Source organism: Ceratotherium simum, chromosome 8, assembly GCF_057802395.1.
Source record: "Ceratotherium simum simum isolate JZ-2026a chromosome 8, ASM5780239v1, whole genome shotgun sequence".
In the NCBI taxonomy this organism is placed as follows: Eukaryota; Metazoa; Chordata; class Mammalia; order Perissodactyla; family Rhinocerotidae; genus Ceratotherium; species Ceratotherium simum.
In genome coordinates this window covers 42,531,638-42,546,091 of record NC_141907.1, presented here as the reverse complement: position 1 = coordinate 42,546,091, position 14,454 = coordinate 42,531,638, and the positions used below count along the sequence as shown (strand labels likewise).

The window sequence follows — 14,454 nt, the reverse complement described above, 5'->3', positions numbered from 1 at the left end:
GAAAAAGTACATTACAAAGCATTACATAAAGTACAATCCCATTTAGGTAAAATATGAAGTAAAAACAGAGATGTGTATATACGTGTATAAGCAGATGCACAGAGAGGCGGTTGAAAGGATAAAAACACACCAAATGATGCAGTTTTGCCTCTGGGATATGGGACAGGGTCAGGGAAGAAGATATGGTGAAAAAGGACTTGAACCTTTTACTTTACACACTTCTCCGATGTTTGAGTGCTGTCCAGAGGAAATGCAGTCCTGTATGTCTCACGTAGGGGAGAAAACCACTACGCAATAAAATGCTGCTATAACAAACAAAAATAACATAGGATCAAAGATGGGCCAAGTGCCAGTCATCTTTAAGTCAAACGCTGGGTCTGAGAACTAATTAGCTCAAATAACGTTTAAATCTTAAATTTTCCATTGGTTTCATCAAAACTGTAACACAGAGTCCTACTGGAATGTTGCTAAGAAAGTAATTTGAACAGGATGGTTTTCATTTATATGATTCAACTAAAAACAAAAATGCTGGAACTTGAGCATAACTTTAAATTATATATATATATATCATTTATTGAAATATAAAGATCTTCATTTACACGTTTTAAAACAAAAACATGAACAGGGGCAGTTGTCATACATTTTGTATCGGTAGACCCTTCCTATCGAGTTAGTTCTTCTCACACATTCACCACACCACTGTTTTGAGAACACTTATGTATTTTTCTCTTTATTATTTCTAAAATATAAATTTTGGACATTCAAAAGTGCAACAGTTAATGTGCCTGTGGGGAATATCACAGTTAAAAAAATATAAACAAAGGCAGTGATACAGCTTGTCATAAATGTTTTGGCAGTATTCTCCAAGTCTATATAGAAATACATATATACATATTGATGTATAACATCATTTTATCTTACGTCCCTCTTCACAAAAATAGGACCATTTTGTACAGATTGGCAGACCACATTTTTAAGGACATGATTGATCATTTAAAAAGTTACAAATTGTGTTTCTCAGGCCAGCTTTGATTGTCTTCATAAAAATAGAAAGCAGGAAGGATTGGCAAATTTTTATCCCGGACTTTGTAGGAGGCCAAAAGGGAAACAAATCTGTGATACACTGAAAACACTGTTAAAAAAAAAAAAGAATGCAGGCACACACAAACTCAGGTGGGGGCATTCATTAGGACTGGAACCTGTTGGTCTGAGAATTTTCATCCAGCCTCATGACGTCATGCAAGACTCAAAGGAAAATCAAAATGCAAAGCACCGAGAAAGGAAGGCTGTACATGGGAGAGTGAGTGGTAAACAGAATGCTCGAGCTGTGATTCTAGAAACACAAATGTATTTCAAGTCTAATTGGCTCTACAGAACCTAGTCAGGTTTTCTTTTTTAATTGGCCAATCTGGCTCAGTCTTCACACTTACTATGGAAAAGGTGGATGAGAAAGTTGGGGCTTGCATTGAGATTATACCAGTAGGTAGTCAAGTACCTTGTTAGTGCTTCTCCACCTTCCCGAGCATCACCTGCCAGAAGCACCTACAGTGATTGCAGTAATCACAGCCCATGTTTCATTCATATGGTGTCAGCAATTAAGCTGTATTGCAAAGAATGCCAATGAACCCACACCAACCAGCATGACAGTTTGGATGGATGTGACAATTTGTCCTCCCATCTAACACTAAAATTTCAGTAAAACTTTTAAATTTTTTTCACTCAGATATTGACCTGGTTACACAGAGACTTGGCACACTGAATTGCATCATTTTTGTACATGCCTTTTCGGGGGGAAGAGGGCAAGATCAGTTCCCCCATGCAGTGGGAAGCAGTGTCTTTACTTTTAGAAGACCTGCCAAACCAAGATTTAGCTTTCTCAGCCTCAGCTAAGACTGGAAAGTTAAATTAAAGGTAGCAATTGCTAGATATACGGCATTAAATGTCACTGACCCCAAGCCAAGGATTTAAATAGTAGGCTTCCCGCATGGTTGACTTCTAGCCCAGTTCCACATTTCAAATTATTTTTTTCCCATAGCAACTTCCTGTAACCTAAGCTGGTGTTTCCCAAACCTAGTTGATCAGAACAGCCAGGGAATTTATAAAAATATAGGTTTCTGCTCCCTGCCAGACCTAATAACTCAGAATCTCTGGGATGGGGACCTAGAATCTGGTGATTTTAGCTGCCAGTTACATTTGGGAACCAAGGATCCAGGCTAATGCACACACAGCCTTCACTAAACAATGCCTTTATGGTCTCAGAGTTTTAAACTCTCTCTCTGGGGTAAGAGATGAAGGAAGGAGGCTGATGTTCAGGGCATCCTTCTGACTCTTTTAGGGCTTGTAGAATTTAAAAACTATATATTTTGGGATCCACCAAACTGATTACCAGGCATGAAAAAACCTCTGCAAATCCATTGGGTAATAACATGAGAAGTCATGTTAAGCATAGGCTCCTGCCTTTATATTGAGAACGTTTGGGATTTAGGGGTTTTGTTTGTTTTTCGAATCCCATTACGTCAGAGGGCAGTTAATTGTTTTTAGTACAAGGGATTAGGGAACCTATTCAGTACACAGTTAAAAACTTTGACTTCCTGGAAGACACTACTTTCACTTTGTTCTCTATGTTCAACTAAATTTAATCCACTACAGCTATTACCATATTTTATAGAGAAACATATGTTATTTAATATAAATGTCAAAAACTGTCCAACTTGTCACCTACTTAGTAAGGATTCTTTTAAATTGTGCTTTCTCTGTAGGGAAAACATGTTACATATTACACATTTAACATTACTGATAACAGTAGTATTATTATAAACGTAGATTATAGTATAAAAATGAGTTGCTGGGCTTCTAAAAGACCCAAATCTATTAAACAAGTTTGGTTAATTATTATCCTTTATCTTTTAATGCTAAAAAAAGTAAAATGCTATAGTACCAGTACCTTTTAAGGTTCAAAAGTGGTTTTGCATGTACTTCATAAAAAAGTTCAACAGCAAGTGACACCAGGTTTCAAGCAGGAAGTACATGGATGGGTTGAGTGGTCTCTTCAGAAGTCCAGAGAAGATAGTTAATACAAATCTAAACACGTCCTTGGTTAGAGTTATTTACATAATTACAACGCTGGAGTTTTGTTGCAGTAAAAAATGTGTACGTTGGAATATCACCAATGCCCTTGAAACACAAAGTTCATCTTCCGTGGCCTATTATTTCCTTGTCCATCTACTTCCAAACTTCATACACCGCTGAGATGCTACTGAAGCATTGCAAGAGGCAATGCTGAAAAAGTTCATTTCAAAATATCTCATTCATTCATATTTAGAAGGCTCCCTGAGGCCCTCGGCTGAGAACTTCTCTTTACACATCATCAAAGTCCTTCTCTGAAACTTTGCATTGCAATAAAGTGGTTTTCTTGAAAGGATCCAAGGTGGCTCCAGGAGTGGAAGGTACCCCCTGAATCTGCCAGTTACAGGAAGCTGTCCTCCACCAGGTCTGAGGAGTCTATGCCAATGTCGTCCATCATGTCGATGTCCTCGATGGTCTCGTCCTCTCTCTTAATGAAGGTAGAACTGCTGGAACCTGTCTCAATGGCACTCTCTTCAGAGGTTTGCGAGCTGGAGGAGGCAGAGAATAGGAAAGGTTACCGCTCACATACAGACCAACTAGACCATGGTGGTGTTTCTAAGGTGGCCCCCCAAAGGCAAAGGAGATCTTCCCGCAAGAGCCTTTAGCTTTCAAACTCAATCTACTTAGTTGGGCAAAATTCTGCCACCAGATCAGACAGCTACTCATCATCCATTGCATTGCAGTGAGCCACATGGAAAACCTAGATCCACAGGACACCTCCATACTTCAGCTTTCCTTCTCTTCTGCCAAATCTTTCATTCAAGTTGCTAACAGGCTTCAACAATCTCTACTTACCCTACTCAATCCTAATGGAAGAGAAAATCAGCAATGCCTGATCAAAAGGGCATCTGAAGACCCAGGTAAAGGCTCTTTACTTACTAGACTAGTGGCTGCAAAGGAGAGTTCTAGAGTAAGAAAGTCTTAGGTCTGGAATGGTCCATCACTTACTAGCTGTGAGACTTCACACAAGTCACTGAACCCCCTGAACTTGTTCCTTTTCCTATAAAATGGGATGACAATAATGCTTGACAATTTTCCTGTCTGTCAGGGTGATTAAATAAGGGAATCACCACAAAGCACTGAGCACAGTGCCTAGAACATAATAAGAGCTCAATAAATGTTAGCTATTACTATTGTTATCATTCAAACTCTTCCTTGAATTTAAACAAGGCCTGGATATTAGATGATATCAGGAAATAGTTCTTCATTTTCTTAGGCATGATCATGCTATTATGGTTATGGAACAGAATATCCTTATTCTGACAAGATGTGTGCTGGAGTTTCAAGTGATTTAGTTTCAAATGATTTAGCAAGGAAAAAAGTCTGAGAGCGTGTGTGTGTGATACACACAACACCTATTATATACATACAGCAAATGTGACAATGGCCCAATCTAAGTGATAGATGTATTCTCTCAATTTTTCTGGGCATTTATAATGTTTTACAAAAATTTTTGGAAAATAATCTTCCCTAAAGTCTCTAGCCTGTTACAACTCCCTGTCTCTCCTCCCTTCTCTGAACTCCTACTGTCTTATTGTTACCCTACCCTGTATTGCTACATTTTTATGTAAGTCTTTTTGCTCCAAGCAGACTATCATCTGCTGACAGGCAGGACCCTGGTTTCTCCTCCTCACTGTGAGGCTGCAGCGCTGTGCTATACACAAAGCACATAAACCATACTATTGGCTGGCCAGCCAGAGGAAGGAGTCTCGCACCCACATATCAAACAGGGGCTCTCAACGCTTTCAGCCACATCCTGCCTATCGGGCCAGGCCTGATTCCTCAGCCTCTCTCCTCTCCTCTCCATTCAGTTTCCAAGCAGAGGACTGCGCCTGGCCAAGTAGAAGCCTACAGGAAACAGCCTGCTGCCATCCACCCCAAGGTCTCTGTGGCTCAGAGAGCTCTTAGAACCTGTGGGGCTACTGAACTGAGGTTTCCCTTCACAACCCCACAGACTGGGCCCTTCCCTATGACAGAGATTTTGCCTCAGTTCCCAGTTTGTATTCCACTCCACCCCCCACTTATCCTGGAGCTGCCTCGTGAACCTCGGTCCCCTTGGCTCTTCTTGATAATCACTGTCTAGTCCTGACAGCCCCTCTCCCCGGGAGGCCAGGTTTCTGGGGTCCTGCCCAATAGCTGGAGGCCTGAGTCAACCGTTGGATATTGACCCCAACCCAACTAGGACCTGCATTTTATGACACTTCCTTGGATGCTGTGATTTGGACTGATGGCCCTCTCCTTGGGGGCAAGTTCTACAGCTGAGTCCTACAGTGGAGTCAGTCCCCCTGGCACTGGCCCTCCTGGGCCTGGCATACTCCTCTCTCTGTCGGCCCATCTCACAGAGAAAGGGCAGGGGTATGGGTACAGAAGAAGCTAACTTCTACCAAGCTCAGCACCAGATCATCCTTGCTGCTTCTCAGGATTCATAGTGGGTCCTACAGCTGATGACAGGGCTTACTTCTGGTTCCTGAGCCACCGTGCCCACCTTGTAGCCTAGAGCCCAGCTCTCAATAGGTTCTGACCTAGCACCACCAAGCCCTCTACAGCAACGCCCCACCTTCCTCCTGCCTACTCCTCTCCCAAGACCAAGCATCCTGAGCCTGAGGAGAGAGTTCCACAGGACCACCATGCTGACTCCTTCCAGCCTGCCTAGACCCAGAGCAGCCCAGCTCTTGGACTCCCCCTCATTTTTATGGGCTGAATTGTGTCCCCTAAAATTTATATGTTGAAGCCCTAAACTCCAACATGACTATATTTGGAGGTAGGGCCATTAAGGAGGTAATTAATGTTGAATGAGGTCATTAAAATGGGTCCCTTGGGCCGGCCCCATGGCTTGGTGGTTAAGTGCGCGCGCTCCGATGCTGGTGGCCCGGGTTCGGATCCCGGGCGCGCACCGAGGCACCACTTCTCCGTCCATCCTGAGGCCGAGTCCCACATACAGCAACTAGAAGGATGTGCAGCTATGACATACAACTATCTACTGGGACTTTGGGGGGAAAAAATAAATAAAATCTTTAAAAAAAAAAAAAAAATGGGTCCCTAATCCCATAGGGCTGGTGTCCTCATACGAAGAGGATGAGACACCAGTGACGCACACACAGAAAAAGGCCATGTGAGGACACAGCAAGAAGTCTCCATCTGCAGGCCAAGGACATTGGCTTTAGGAGAAACCAAACCTGCCGACACTTTGATCCTGGACTTCCAGCCTCCAGAACTGTGAGAAGATAAATTTCTATTGTTTAAGCCCCCAGTCTGTGGTGCTGTGCTGGGGCAGCCTGAGCAACACCACCACGCTCAGACAGGTGACAGCACACCTGTCAGGGCCACAGTCTCCCCGACCTGGTGTAGTCATTTGGGACATACTTTGTGTGATTTGAAGAAGATCAAACATACTAACCTTTCAGGAGTTCTAATTATCTAATACAACAACTACCTGTCAACTAAAACTGTTCTCTCTGTGGAATATGTATCAAATTCTGCACTCCAGCCTTGTGCACCCCTAGAAAAGTTCTGAAGCCCTTTCTTATGTTATTTAACCCAATGTGACTTTCTAACTTTATTTAGAAGCAGAACCCTTTTTTACAATTGAAATATTATTCAGAGCCCCCAAATACAAAGTAACCAGATGGATGACAGATCTGGGCTAGAGCACTCGGAGACCCACTGCTCAGCCTTCCCTCACCCCCATGAAGTTCTACCATAGATCCCCAAAACTTGGAGAAACACTGTTTGCATAAAGAATATAAATACATTTTATAAATTGTCCTGAGCAAAGGATAATTAGATAAGTCAGTCAGACAGGCCACTTTGCCCCATCTCCAAATCTCATAACACATCCCCCCGCAAAAACAACAAAAAAACCTTGTACTTTCAAAATTACGTGGCGCATACAAATAAACAAGGGCTGTCTATATCTTCTACCTAAATTGGTTGAGAGAGCTCACAGCTATAAGCCTCCAAAGTAATAATGGCATGTGCCTAAATAATTGTATGTAGTCAACTGAACCACTGAAGATGGGAAAACAACATCCTGAACAAAGGAGAAAAAAAGTGACTCATAAGCAACTTGGACCTTGAACCAGGGGCCATTATCATAACCTTCTCCTGCCTCTGTTCAAGGGCTACGCAAAGACAGCAGGGAATTGGGGCACAGTCCCCTCCATCTGGACCATGTAAACCAGTGGTTCTAGTCCTGGCTGTACATTAGCATCACCTTGGTAATAAATTAATGGATCTAGGTAGTGATCATCAGTGGCTGCTCATGTCACAGAAAGACAGACAACTGGAGATTAGGTACCTCTGATGGAAGTGCACAGCGCCATCTCTGAAGCACACTTGCCAAAAATCTAACCTGAGTCAGATCAAGCCTCCAGACCAACTATCAGTTTACAACAAATACAGGAGACAGAAGCACATGATAAAGCACACTACAGGATGCAATCAGCAAAATTCTGAATGTGGGAACTCTAGAGGCAAACACTCTAGTTTCTTCACAAATAATACGCAAAGGGGTAAAAAGAGGCAGGATGAACTTAGAGAGAATATCAAGCAAATGCAATGTGTGACTCTTATTTGGGTCTTGAATAGAACAAACCAAATGTAAAATAACATTTGTGAGAGAATCAGGGAAACTTGAACACTGGATATCTGATGCTCTTAACAATTTATTGTCAATTTTTGGGGTGAGACAATGGTACTGCAGTTATTTTTAATAACTTTTTAAATGTAGTTATTTTTTAAAGTAGAGCCTTTATCTTTTAGGGATACGTAATGGAATGTTTATGGATGAAATGATACGATGTCTAGGATCTGCTTCGAAATAATCCTGAGTGGACAGGGGAGGATGAGTAGATATGGCTATGCATGCAGACTGGCCATGAGTTCATAAACACAGAAGCTGGGTGACACATTACCTGGCAGTTCACTACACTTCTTGAATTGTACATGTTAGAAATCTTTCATAACACAAAGTCAAAAAGAAAGAAAGAACAAATCAGCCAGGGAGCGCTTGGGCCCCACTCCCTGAGATTCTAATTTGTGGGCCTGAGTGAGCTTTGTGTATCAGTTTTTAAATCTCCCCAGGTGATTCCAACTTGGAGCTAAGGTTAGGAACCACTGATGTAGCGTCAAATAGCCCAGTCCAGTCTCTCTCTTAACTTTCTCCTCAGCTCCATACCAATTAAGAAAACAGCAAGAGAGGCTTCTATGATCTCAATAATCACCGTTGCTGTGTCAGTGAGATCAAATTACCTGAGGGCTTAGGTCTAAGATTCTCCACCAGGGAAGCACGTCCCTCCCTGCCCTCCATCTCCCCCAGGTGCAGGGGGCACACAATAGAATGATCTGGGAAGCATTTTCAAAACTACACTGACCCCTTGGGGATTGGGCCGCCCACTGCCCTAGAACAGATCTACCACCTGGAGAGCCTCATTATCCACGGCCAGGGCTCCTCTCCTTCACAGGTGCTGGAGAGGGACAGGTGAGCACTGCTGGAGACTGAGGTCGCGCCCATGTACCTGTGTCTGTTCCTCTTGCCCAGGTCTTCCTCCTCAGGAACGGGGTCGATGTCAGGCAGAGGGATGATGTAGCCGCTGTCTGCGCTCAGCCTCTGCTCATCAAGGCCACCCTCCCAGTCCTTCAGCTTGTCTTCCTCGTTTTTGTAGGTGACGCCAATGTAAGCGTTGTCCGAGTCCACGCGCATGCGTGCCACGGCGGGATGGTCGCTCTTCAAGAAGTCCAGGTGAATCTTTTCATAACTCTACAAACATTCACGTCACATAGTTAATCAAGTGTTATTGACCAAACTGCAAAAAAGAATACAGACGCTCAGAACTTATATTTTGTAACTGTGTTTCCAAAATACCTCACCGATAAGGGATTTAGACAACTGAAGGTGAGTTGGGTGTCAACTGTCCCCAGAGATGTGGAACATGAAGAAAGGGCCACCAATGGCAGAGATCTCCTCCTGGTAAATATTAAAATACTAAGAGCCCCTTCTCCGAGTCAGTAGCTACAACTGTGCGCCCATACACACACACTCCCTCCTCTGGGACTAGCGTGGACCCGCTGGTCCCCATCATATGGTCTCTCCAGGACTTGGATGGGTCCTGATAAGAGGTGACAAAGACTTCCACTGAGAGCACCATACCTGAAGCCTTCCTGATCCTTAACTGTTGGAGAAATCTAACTCAAAACTTAGGGACCTTTGATCTAAAAAGGTTCCCGTTTTCAACAATAGTTCATCTCTTCCCACCAACACATCTTCACCAACCAGAGTGTCTTTGACTGACCTACAGTTAATTTCCTTCTGCCTCCTCACTGCCTCACTTATGGGAGTTGAAATGGGCAGTGAGATAATCAGTAGACAAAAGTATTTAACTTCCAGTTCAGCGTGCAGCCTCCTAACACTGCTCCTCCTTGAGAAGAAGAGAAAGAAGCAGTAAGTGTGAAAAGTCGATATATTGACTAATCTGAATCTAAGAAATTGAGTTGATTATACAAGTGCATGTGGGTTTCCTTCTCAGCATCTCAACAGAAAGTTGTTTCATTCATTAACACATCCTGCTTGGCTCCATGAAATTACATTTATTTTTTTTGAACAATGCTTCCTATTCCCCAAAAACCCAGCTGGAGCCACGGATAACAGCTGAGGTTGTTCCTTCCAGTCAGCTGGTAAAAGCCAATTTCGCATGGATTTAAGTGCAGTCAAATTAGCGATTTAATGGCTGTGGATGCCCTGAGACTTCTAACTGCACAGTAGCTTCAGATATGCAAACATCTGGAGAATAAAGTGCTTACAGGTGTCGCACACTTCAGATGAAAGGGGAGCCCTGCGGGAAGGGAGGGTTTTCATTCATCCTTGCCACCAGGGCCCCGTGGAGCACTCCATGAAGCCTCGGCCGCTGGATCACACAATCTTTATCCTCCTTTGAAAATGTTCTTTTAAAACAGTGTTGAACAGTGCTGCTCACTGGCGTGACTACCAGCTGTTATCTTCCCTCTTGGTCCCTTCCTTTCCGCCCACCTTAAGAGGCCCAGACAAACCTTTTTATATTGTCCAGGCAGCAGATTCTCCACAATCTCACTGAGGTGGTAAAAGGAGGGTCTCTTCTCCGGCTCGCTGTTCCAGCACTTCACCATGATCTCATAGCTGGAGAAGAACAGAACTCAGAGTGGGCACAGGGAGGAGCGTCAGAGCACCCCCCGCCCCCAGGACCCCCTGGGCATGAACACAAGGCCCACGGGATGGGGAGGGTGCTCACACTTCACTGGTGGCATGGTCAGGCTTGGCCATCCGGTACCCACTCTTGATCTTATTGTAGAAAGTAGAATCCACCATCATGCCAGGGTAGGGTGTGCCGCCTGACAGCCAAAGAAGAAAACAACCAGGATTAACACGTGCATGGGTGTTGGCACCACTGAAACACTTGGGGTCATACAGCACCTTTAGAAAACGTTTGGGGATCCCCACCTTGAAGTACTGTGTTTTTCCGGGAAATTAAGTGTTATCTCCTTGACTACACAGGCCTGCCCAAATCTTAAATCTAACCAGGACTTCTAAGTTGGTCAAGTTCAGGGACCCTAGGCAAAAATTCTACATCTTTAGAAAAAGCATGAAAGCATTTTTCAATGTTTCTGACTACTGGATCTACCTAGACAAACCAAAAAAGAAAAGCAAGAGAAATTCTGAATCATTGAGGCCAAAAAAGTCATTTTCACCAGAAATGTTCAAATAATTAAAGCAGAAGTCAAAGTCGGGGCCTGAAATGTCAAGATAATTCTCTGCTTTTAAGGGAGTTGGAGACTCGGTTGAGCCGCACACTGGAATGACCTACAGTGACATCCATGGAGGGAGAACTAGGATGGAAAAAGGAGACCAGGCAAGGAAGACCTTTACTATCACATAGGATAACAGGAAATTCATGAAATATTTCACATTTTTACGTCCAAGGCCGAGTCAAGTTTGTAAGTCTCATCTCCCCAGATGAACTGTGTACAGGTTAGGGTCCTGAATGACCCCTCTCTTGGGGCCCTCACCTGGCAGCATGGGGCATCTGTGTTGTTCAGTATTTGGTGACTGACTGACTGAATGAATGAATGAATGAATGGGAGGTTTGACCAGGAAGGAGAGTCATGCCCTTTTCCTCCCCACACTACTTTCACGTGAGCAGGATCACCATGAGGTGAGGAAGGGGCAGCTTGCCACTGATGAACCCACTTAACCCCAAGTCCAAGGTGAAAGAGCAGCCAGAGAGTGGATGCCCTCAGGAGCATTTCCAGTGGGAGACAGTCACTCTGGGGTAGCCCAAAGGAGAGGAGGGGCAAAGGCTAGGGGTGAGGGCATAGCCCCCCAAGACCCCATCTCAGTCTGCATGGGCACACACCAGACATCATAAGTACACAACGTGTGATATAAATCGGCTGCAGCATGCTTGACTCACACGAGGATCTTAACATCGTTTACATCCTGGAGCTGGGAAAAACACAGTGTTTCCCTGCCAGTGTTGTTCCAGAACAACCCAGGCAAGCAGAGATGCCAGACCCGTACCAAGGGAAAAGATCTCCCAGAGCAGAATGCCGTAAGACCAGACGTCGCTCAGCGTGGTGTACAGGTTGTCGAAGATACTTTCGGGAGCCATCCACTTCACAGGGAGAAAGGTCTGCAGGGAGGGAGGGAGGAAATTAGACCCAGGGTACACACCTATGATCCACAGCAGCAGCAGTGGGAAGGGGTTCTCTCGGGGCTAATAATAATGCACTGATAACCTTGCCCCACAGAGGTGTCTCCTGTGTGTTCTGTTCACTGCCATACTCTCAGCACTCAGAGGAGTGCCTGGCACCTAGTGGGTGTGCAATAAATATCTGATGAATGATGAATGGACAGTGTTGCCTCTATGTCCTCCAAAGGAATAACATCCAAAAATATTTAATCCTGAATTTTGATCCAAAAAGTGTGAGCCCTGAATAGACCTGTCCCCTATTTTCAGGTGCTCCTAAGAATAAAATTAAGAAGAGATCCAGTGATCTGAGAGCCAATTACATTTTTGACCTTTACGAAATAGTCATTTCCTACCACTACAAAGAGTCTGACATGATGATAATTCTGCAGCCTCTTTTGTGAGGCTGGTCCAACCTTCAGTGGAAATACTAAACTGAGGCAGAGAAATAAAGTAGCCGCATTAGCATCCTTCTGTCCTCTAAGATTGCTGAGGAGATAACGGAGACTCATAACCTTTAGGAACAGGTGAGAAATTAGCCCCACCAAAGTCCATTGGTTTGTTCATAGTGCCTAAAGCTACAGGTCATGGCCAGACAGTACATGAAACACACAGAGCACGGACGCAGGCCAGCGTCCTTCTCTAGGTGGATGCAACAACTCCGTAGCTGTCTCATGACCAGTGCAGTGGGTGGTTAGAATTGTACCTACAGGTGGCAGATGTATCCCAAACGACTTTATCTGATTAGAGGTGGAAGGGGTGGGGAGAAAGGTTCAAGTATAAGGTAGAATGACTATCTTTAAGGAAATCATGCCTCTAAGATATTAACTCAAATAGTTAATTTTAGAGATGATGGATGAAAATTTGATAAAAGTTATATACCCTCCTCTTGGAAATGCATGCATGTACACACAATTTACATAGTAAGAGCTAAAACTTATTGGGTGCTTGTATGTCCCAGGCACTGTCCTAAGCATTTTACATGAATTCACTGATTTAATCCCCCACGGCAACCCAGGAGATGGGTACTATTATCACTTCCCTGCTACAGATAGGGAAACCAAGGTACAGAATGGTCAAGTAACTTGCCCCAAATCCCACGCTAGAAAGTGCGGGAGCTGGTGCTCAAACTCAGGTGGCCTGGCTACAGAGCCTGTGCCTCACACTGACCCCCTGGAGCCCATTCATGAGTCTCACGGACTCCATGTTAAAATTACGGGCACCAAACGGGTAGAAGCAACACCTGACTTGAGAGATTCAAGTGAGAGAGGGTGACAATGCCAAATGAGGGGAGAGAGCACGTACGCTGCCTTTGGACACGTAGTTGGAGTCGTGCATGATGTCTCTGGCCAGGCCAAAGTCACAGATCTTCACAATCTTCCCTTGCGCCAGGAGGACGTTGCGAGCGGCCAGGTCTCGGTGGACACACTGCTCAGAAAGAGAAGAAACGATGACAGGGTCAATCTCTCTGCCTCTAGACAGCGTCACCCCTGCCAAACTGGCCACTTCACAGTGGCACGTGGAGCTGCCTGGCACACCTCAGGGAGGCTGTCCTGGCACAAAGAGATCACCTGCCCCAGGCTCTCATCCCAACCACTCCCAAGAGGGAGAAAGCTCTGGAGAAAAGTAGACACTGATGATGCCAGACTTGCCACTCTGCTTTGGGGAAGAGGAAAGAGAGAAGCAGCCATTGCTACTGGCCTTCCAAGATGTATCTTCCGTGCTAACCTCACTCTGAAATCTGTGGCCTGGGTCTAAAGACGTCACTTTTCCTTGAACACACTTACATTCTTTGAAGCCAAAAACTCCATTCCTCGGGCAACTTGATAAGTGAAGCTCAACAAATCCAACAAAGTAAGGCCTTCTGAGTTATCATCCGAAAGGAGGTTTTTGACTTCTGAGTCTGCAGAAAAAGAATTAAGTGTGTTGGTCCCAGGGGACCATGTGAAACATCCACCTGCTGTGACACCCCACAGGGCTGGCCCACTTGTCAGGCTATAGAAGCTTGTTCAAAAAACATATATCTAAATTATTTTCTTATAGAGTTTCTAGACTTCATAGGTGGGCATCTAATTATGCAAAGACTCTATCTTAAAATATATATATATATATCAGCAGAAACATATACCTGGTTAAAAAACATATATCTGATATATGTATCTCTCCATAAGAACCAATCTAATGGGTTCTCACACATATTTCGTTGTTTGCCTCCCAAATTTTTTCCAACTTTAGTTAGCAAATCACTTTAGCCACCTTAAAACACACACACACTAAAATCTTTCATGATGAATATTACATGAGGGCCTTTTGAAAAAGTAGCTTCCAGGAATTGCCTTTTTTCTTTTTAAAGTCACCTTCATAGTACCCAGCTTATTTTTGAATAAAATCAACCACCAGTCAGACTAGAGGTAGCAATCTTATAGATCGGTGCCAATGACCTGGTGTTTAGTTCCCTTTGTTTGTAACGTGTCCACTTTCCCCAGTTAGTCCCATCTGGAAGGGTCCCAGGGTTTTCGAGGAAGGAGGCACTCGAGGCCAGCAGCTCTCAGTTCTTTTTGAAAATTTTCAGGCAAGTGAAGAGTAGCTGCCGCCATTCACATTTTTCCAG

The 14,454-nt window shown here is 44.1% G+C and overlaps 1 protein-coding gene across 2 annotated transcripts in view; it reads right to left on the bottom strand.

The window, feature by feature from the left end:
• Positions 1-546: 546 nt before the first annotated feature.
• Positions 547-14,454, bottom strand: part of PDGFRA (platelet derived growth factor receptor alpha) — a 44,732-nt gene continuing 30,824 nt past the window's right edge. For both annotated transcript variants that reach the window (XM_004419070.3, XM_014787387.2), the window contains exons 17-23: positions 13,631-13,746; positions 13,149-13,271; positions 11,675-11,786; positions 10,389-10,488; positions 10,171-10,276; positions 8,643-8,884; positions 547-3,614 (exon numbers count right to left, since the gene is read on the bottom strand). In XM_004419070.3, the coding sequence (XP_004419127.1) occupies positions 3,467-3,614; positions 8,643-8,884; positions 10,171-10,276; positions 10,389-10,488; positions 11,675-11,786; positions 13,149-13,271; positions 13,631-13,746 (947 nt within the window). In that variant the 3' untranslated portion in view covers positions 547-3,466. The remainder of the gene's footprint in view (positions 3,615-8,642; positions 8,885-10,170; positions 10,277-10,388; positions 10,489-11,674; positions 11,787-13,148; positions 13,272-13,630; positions 13,747-14,454) is intronic.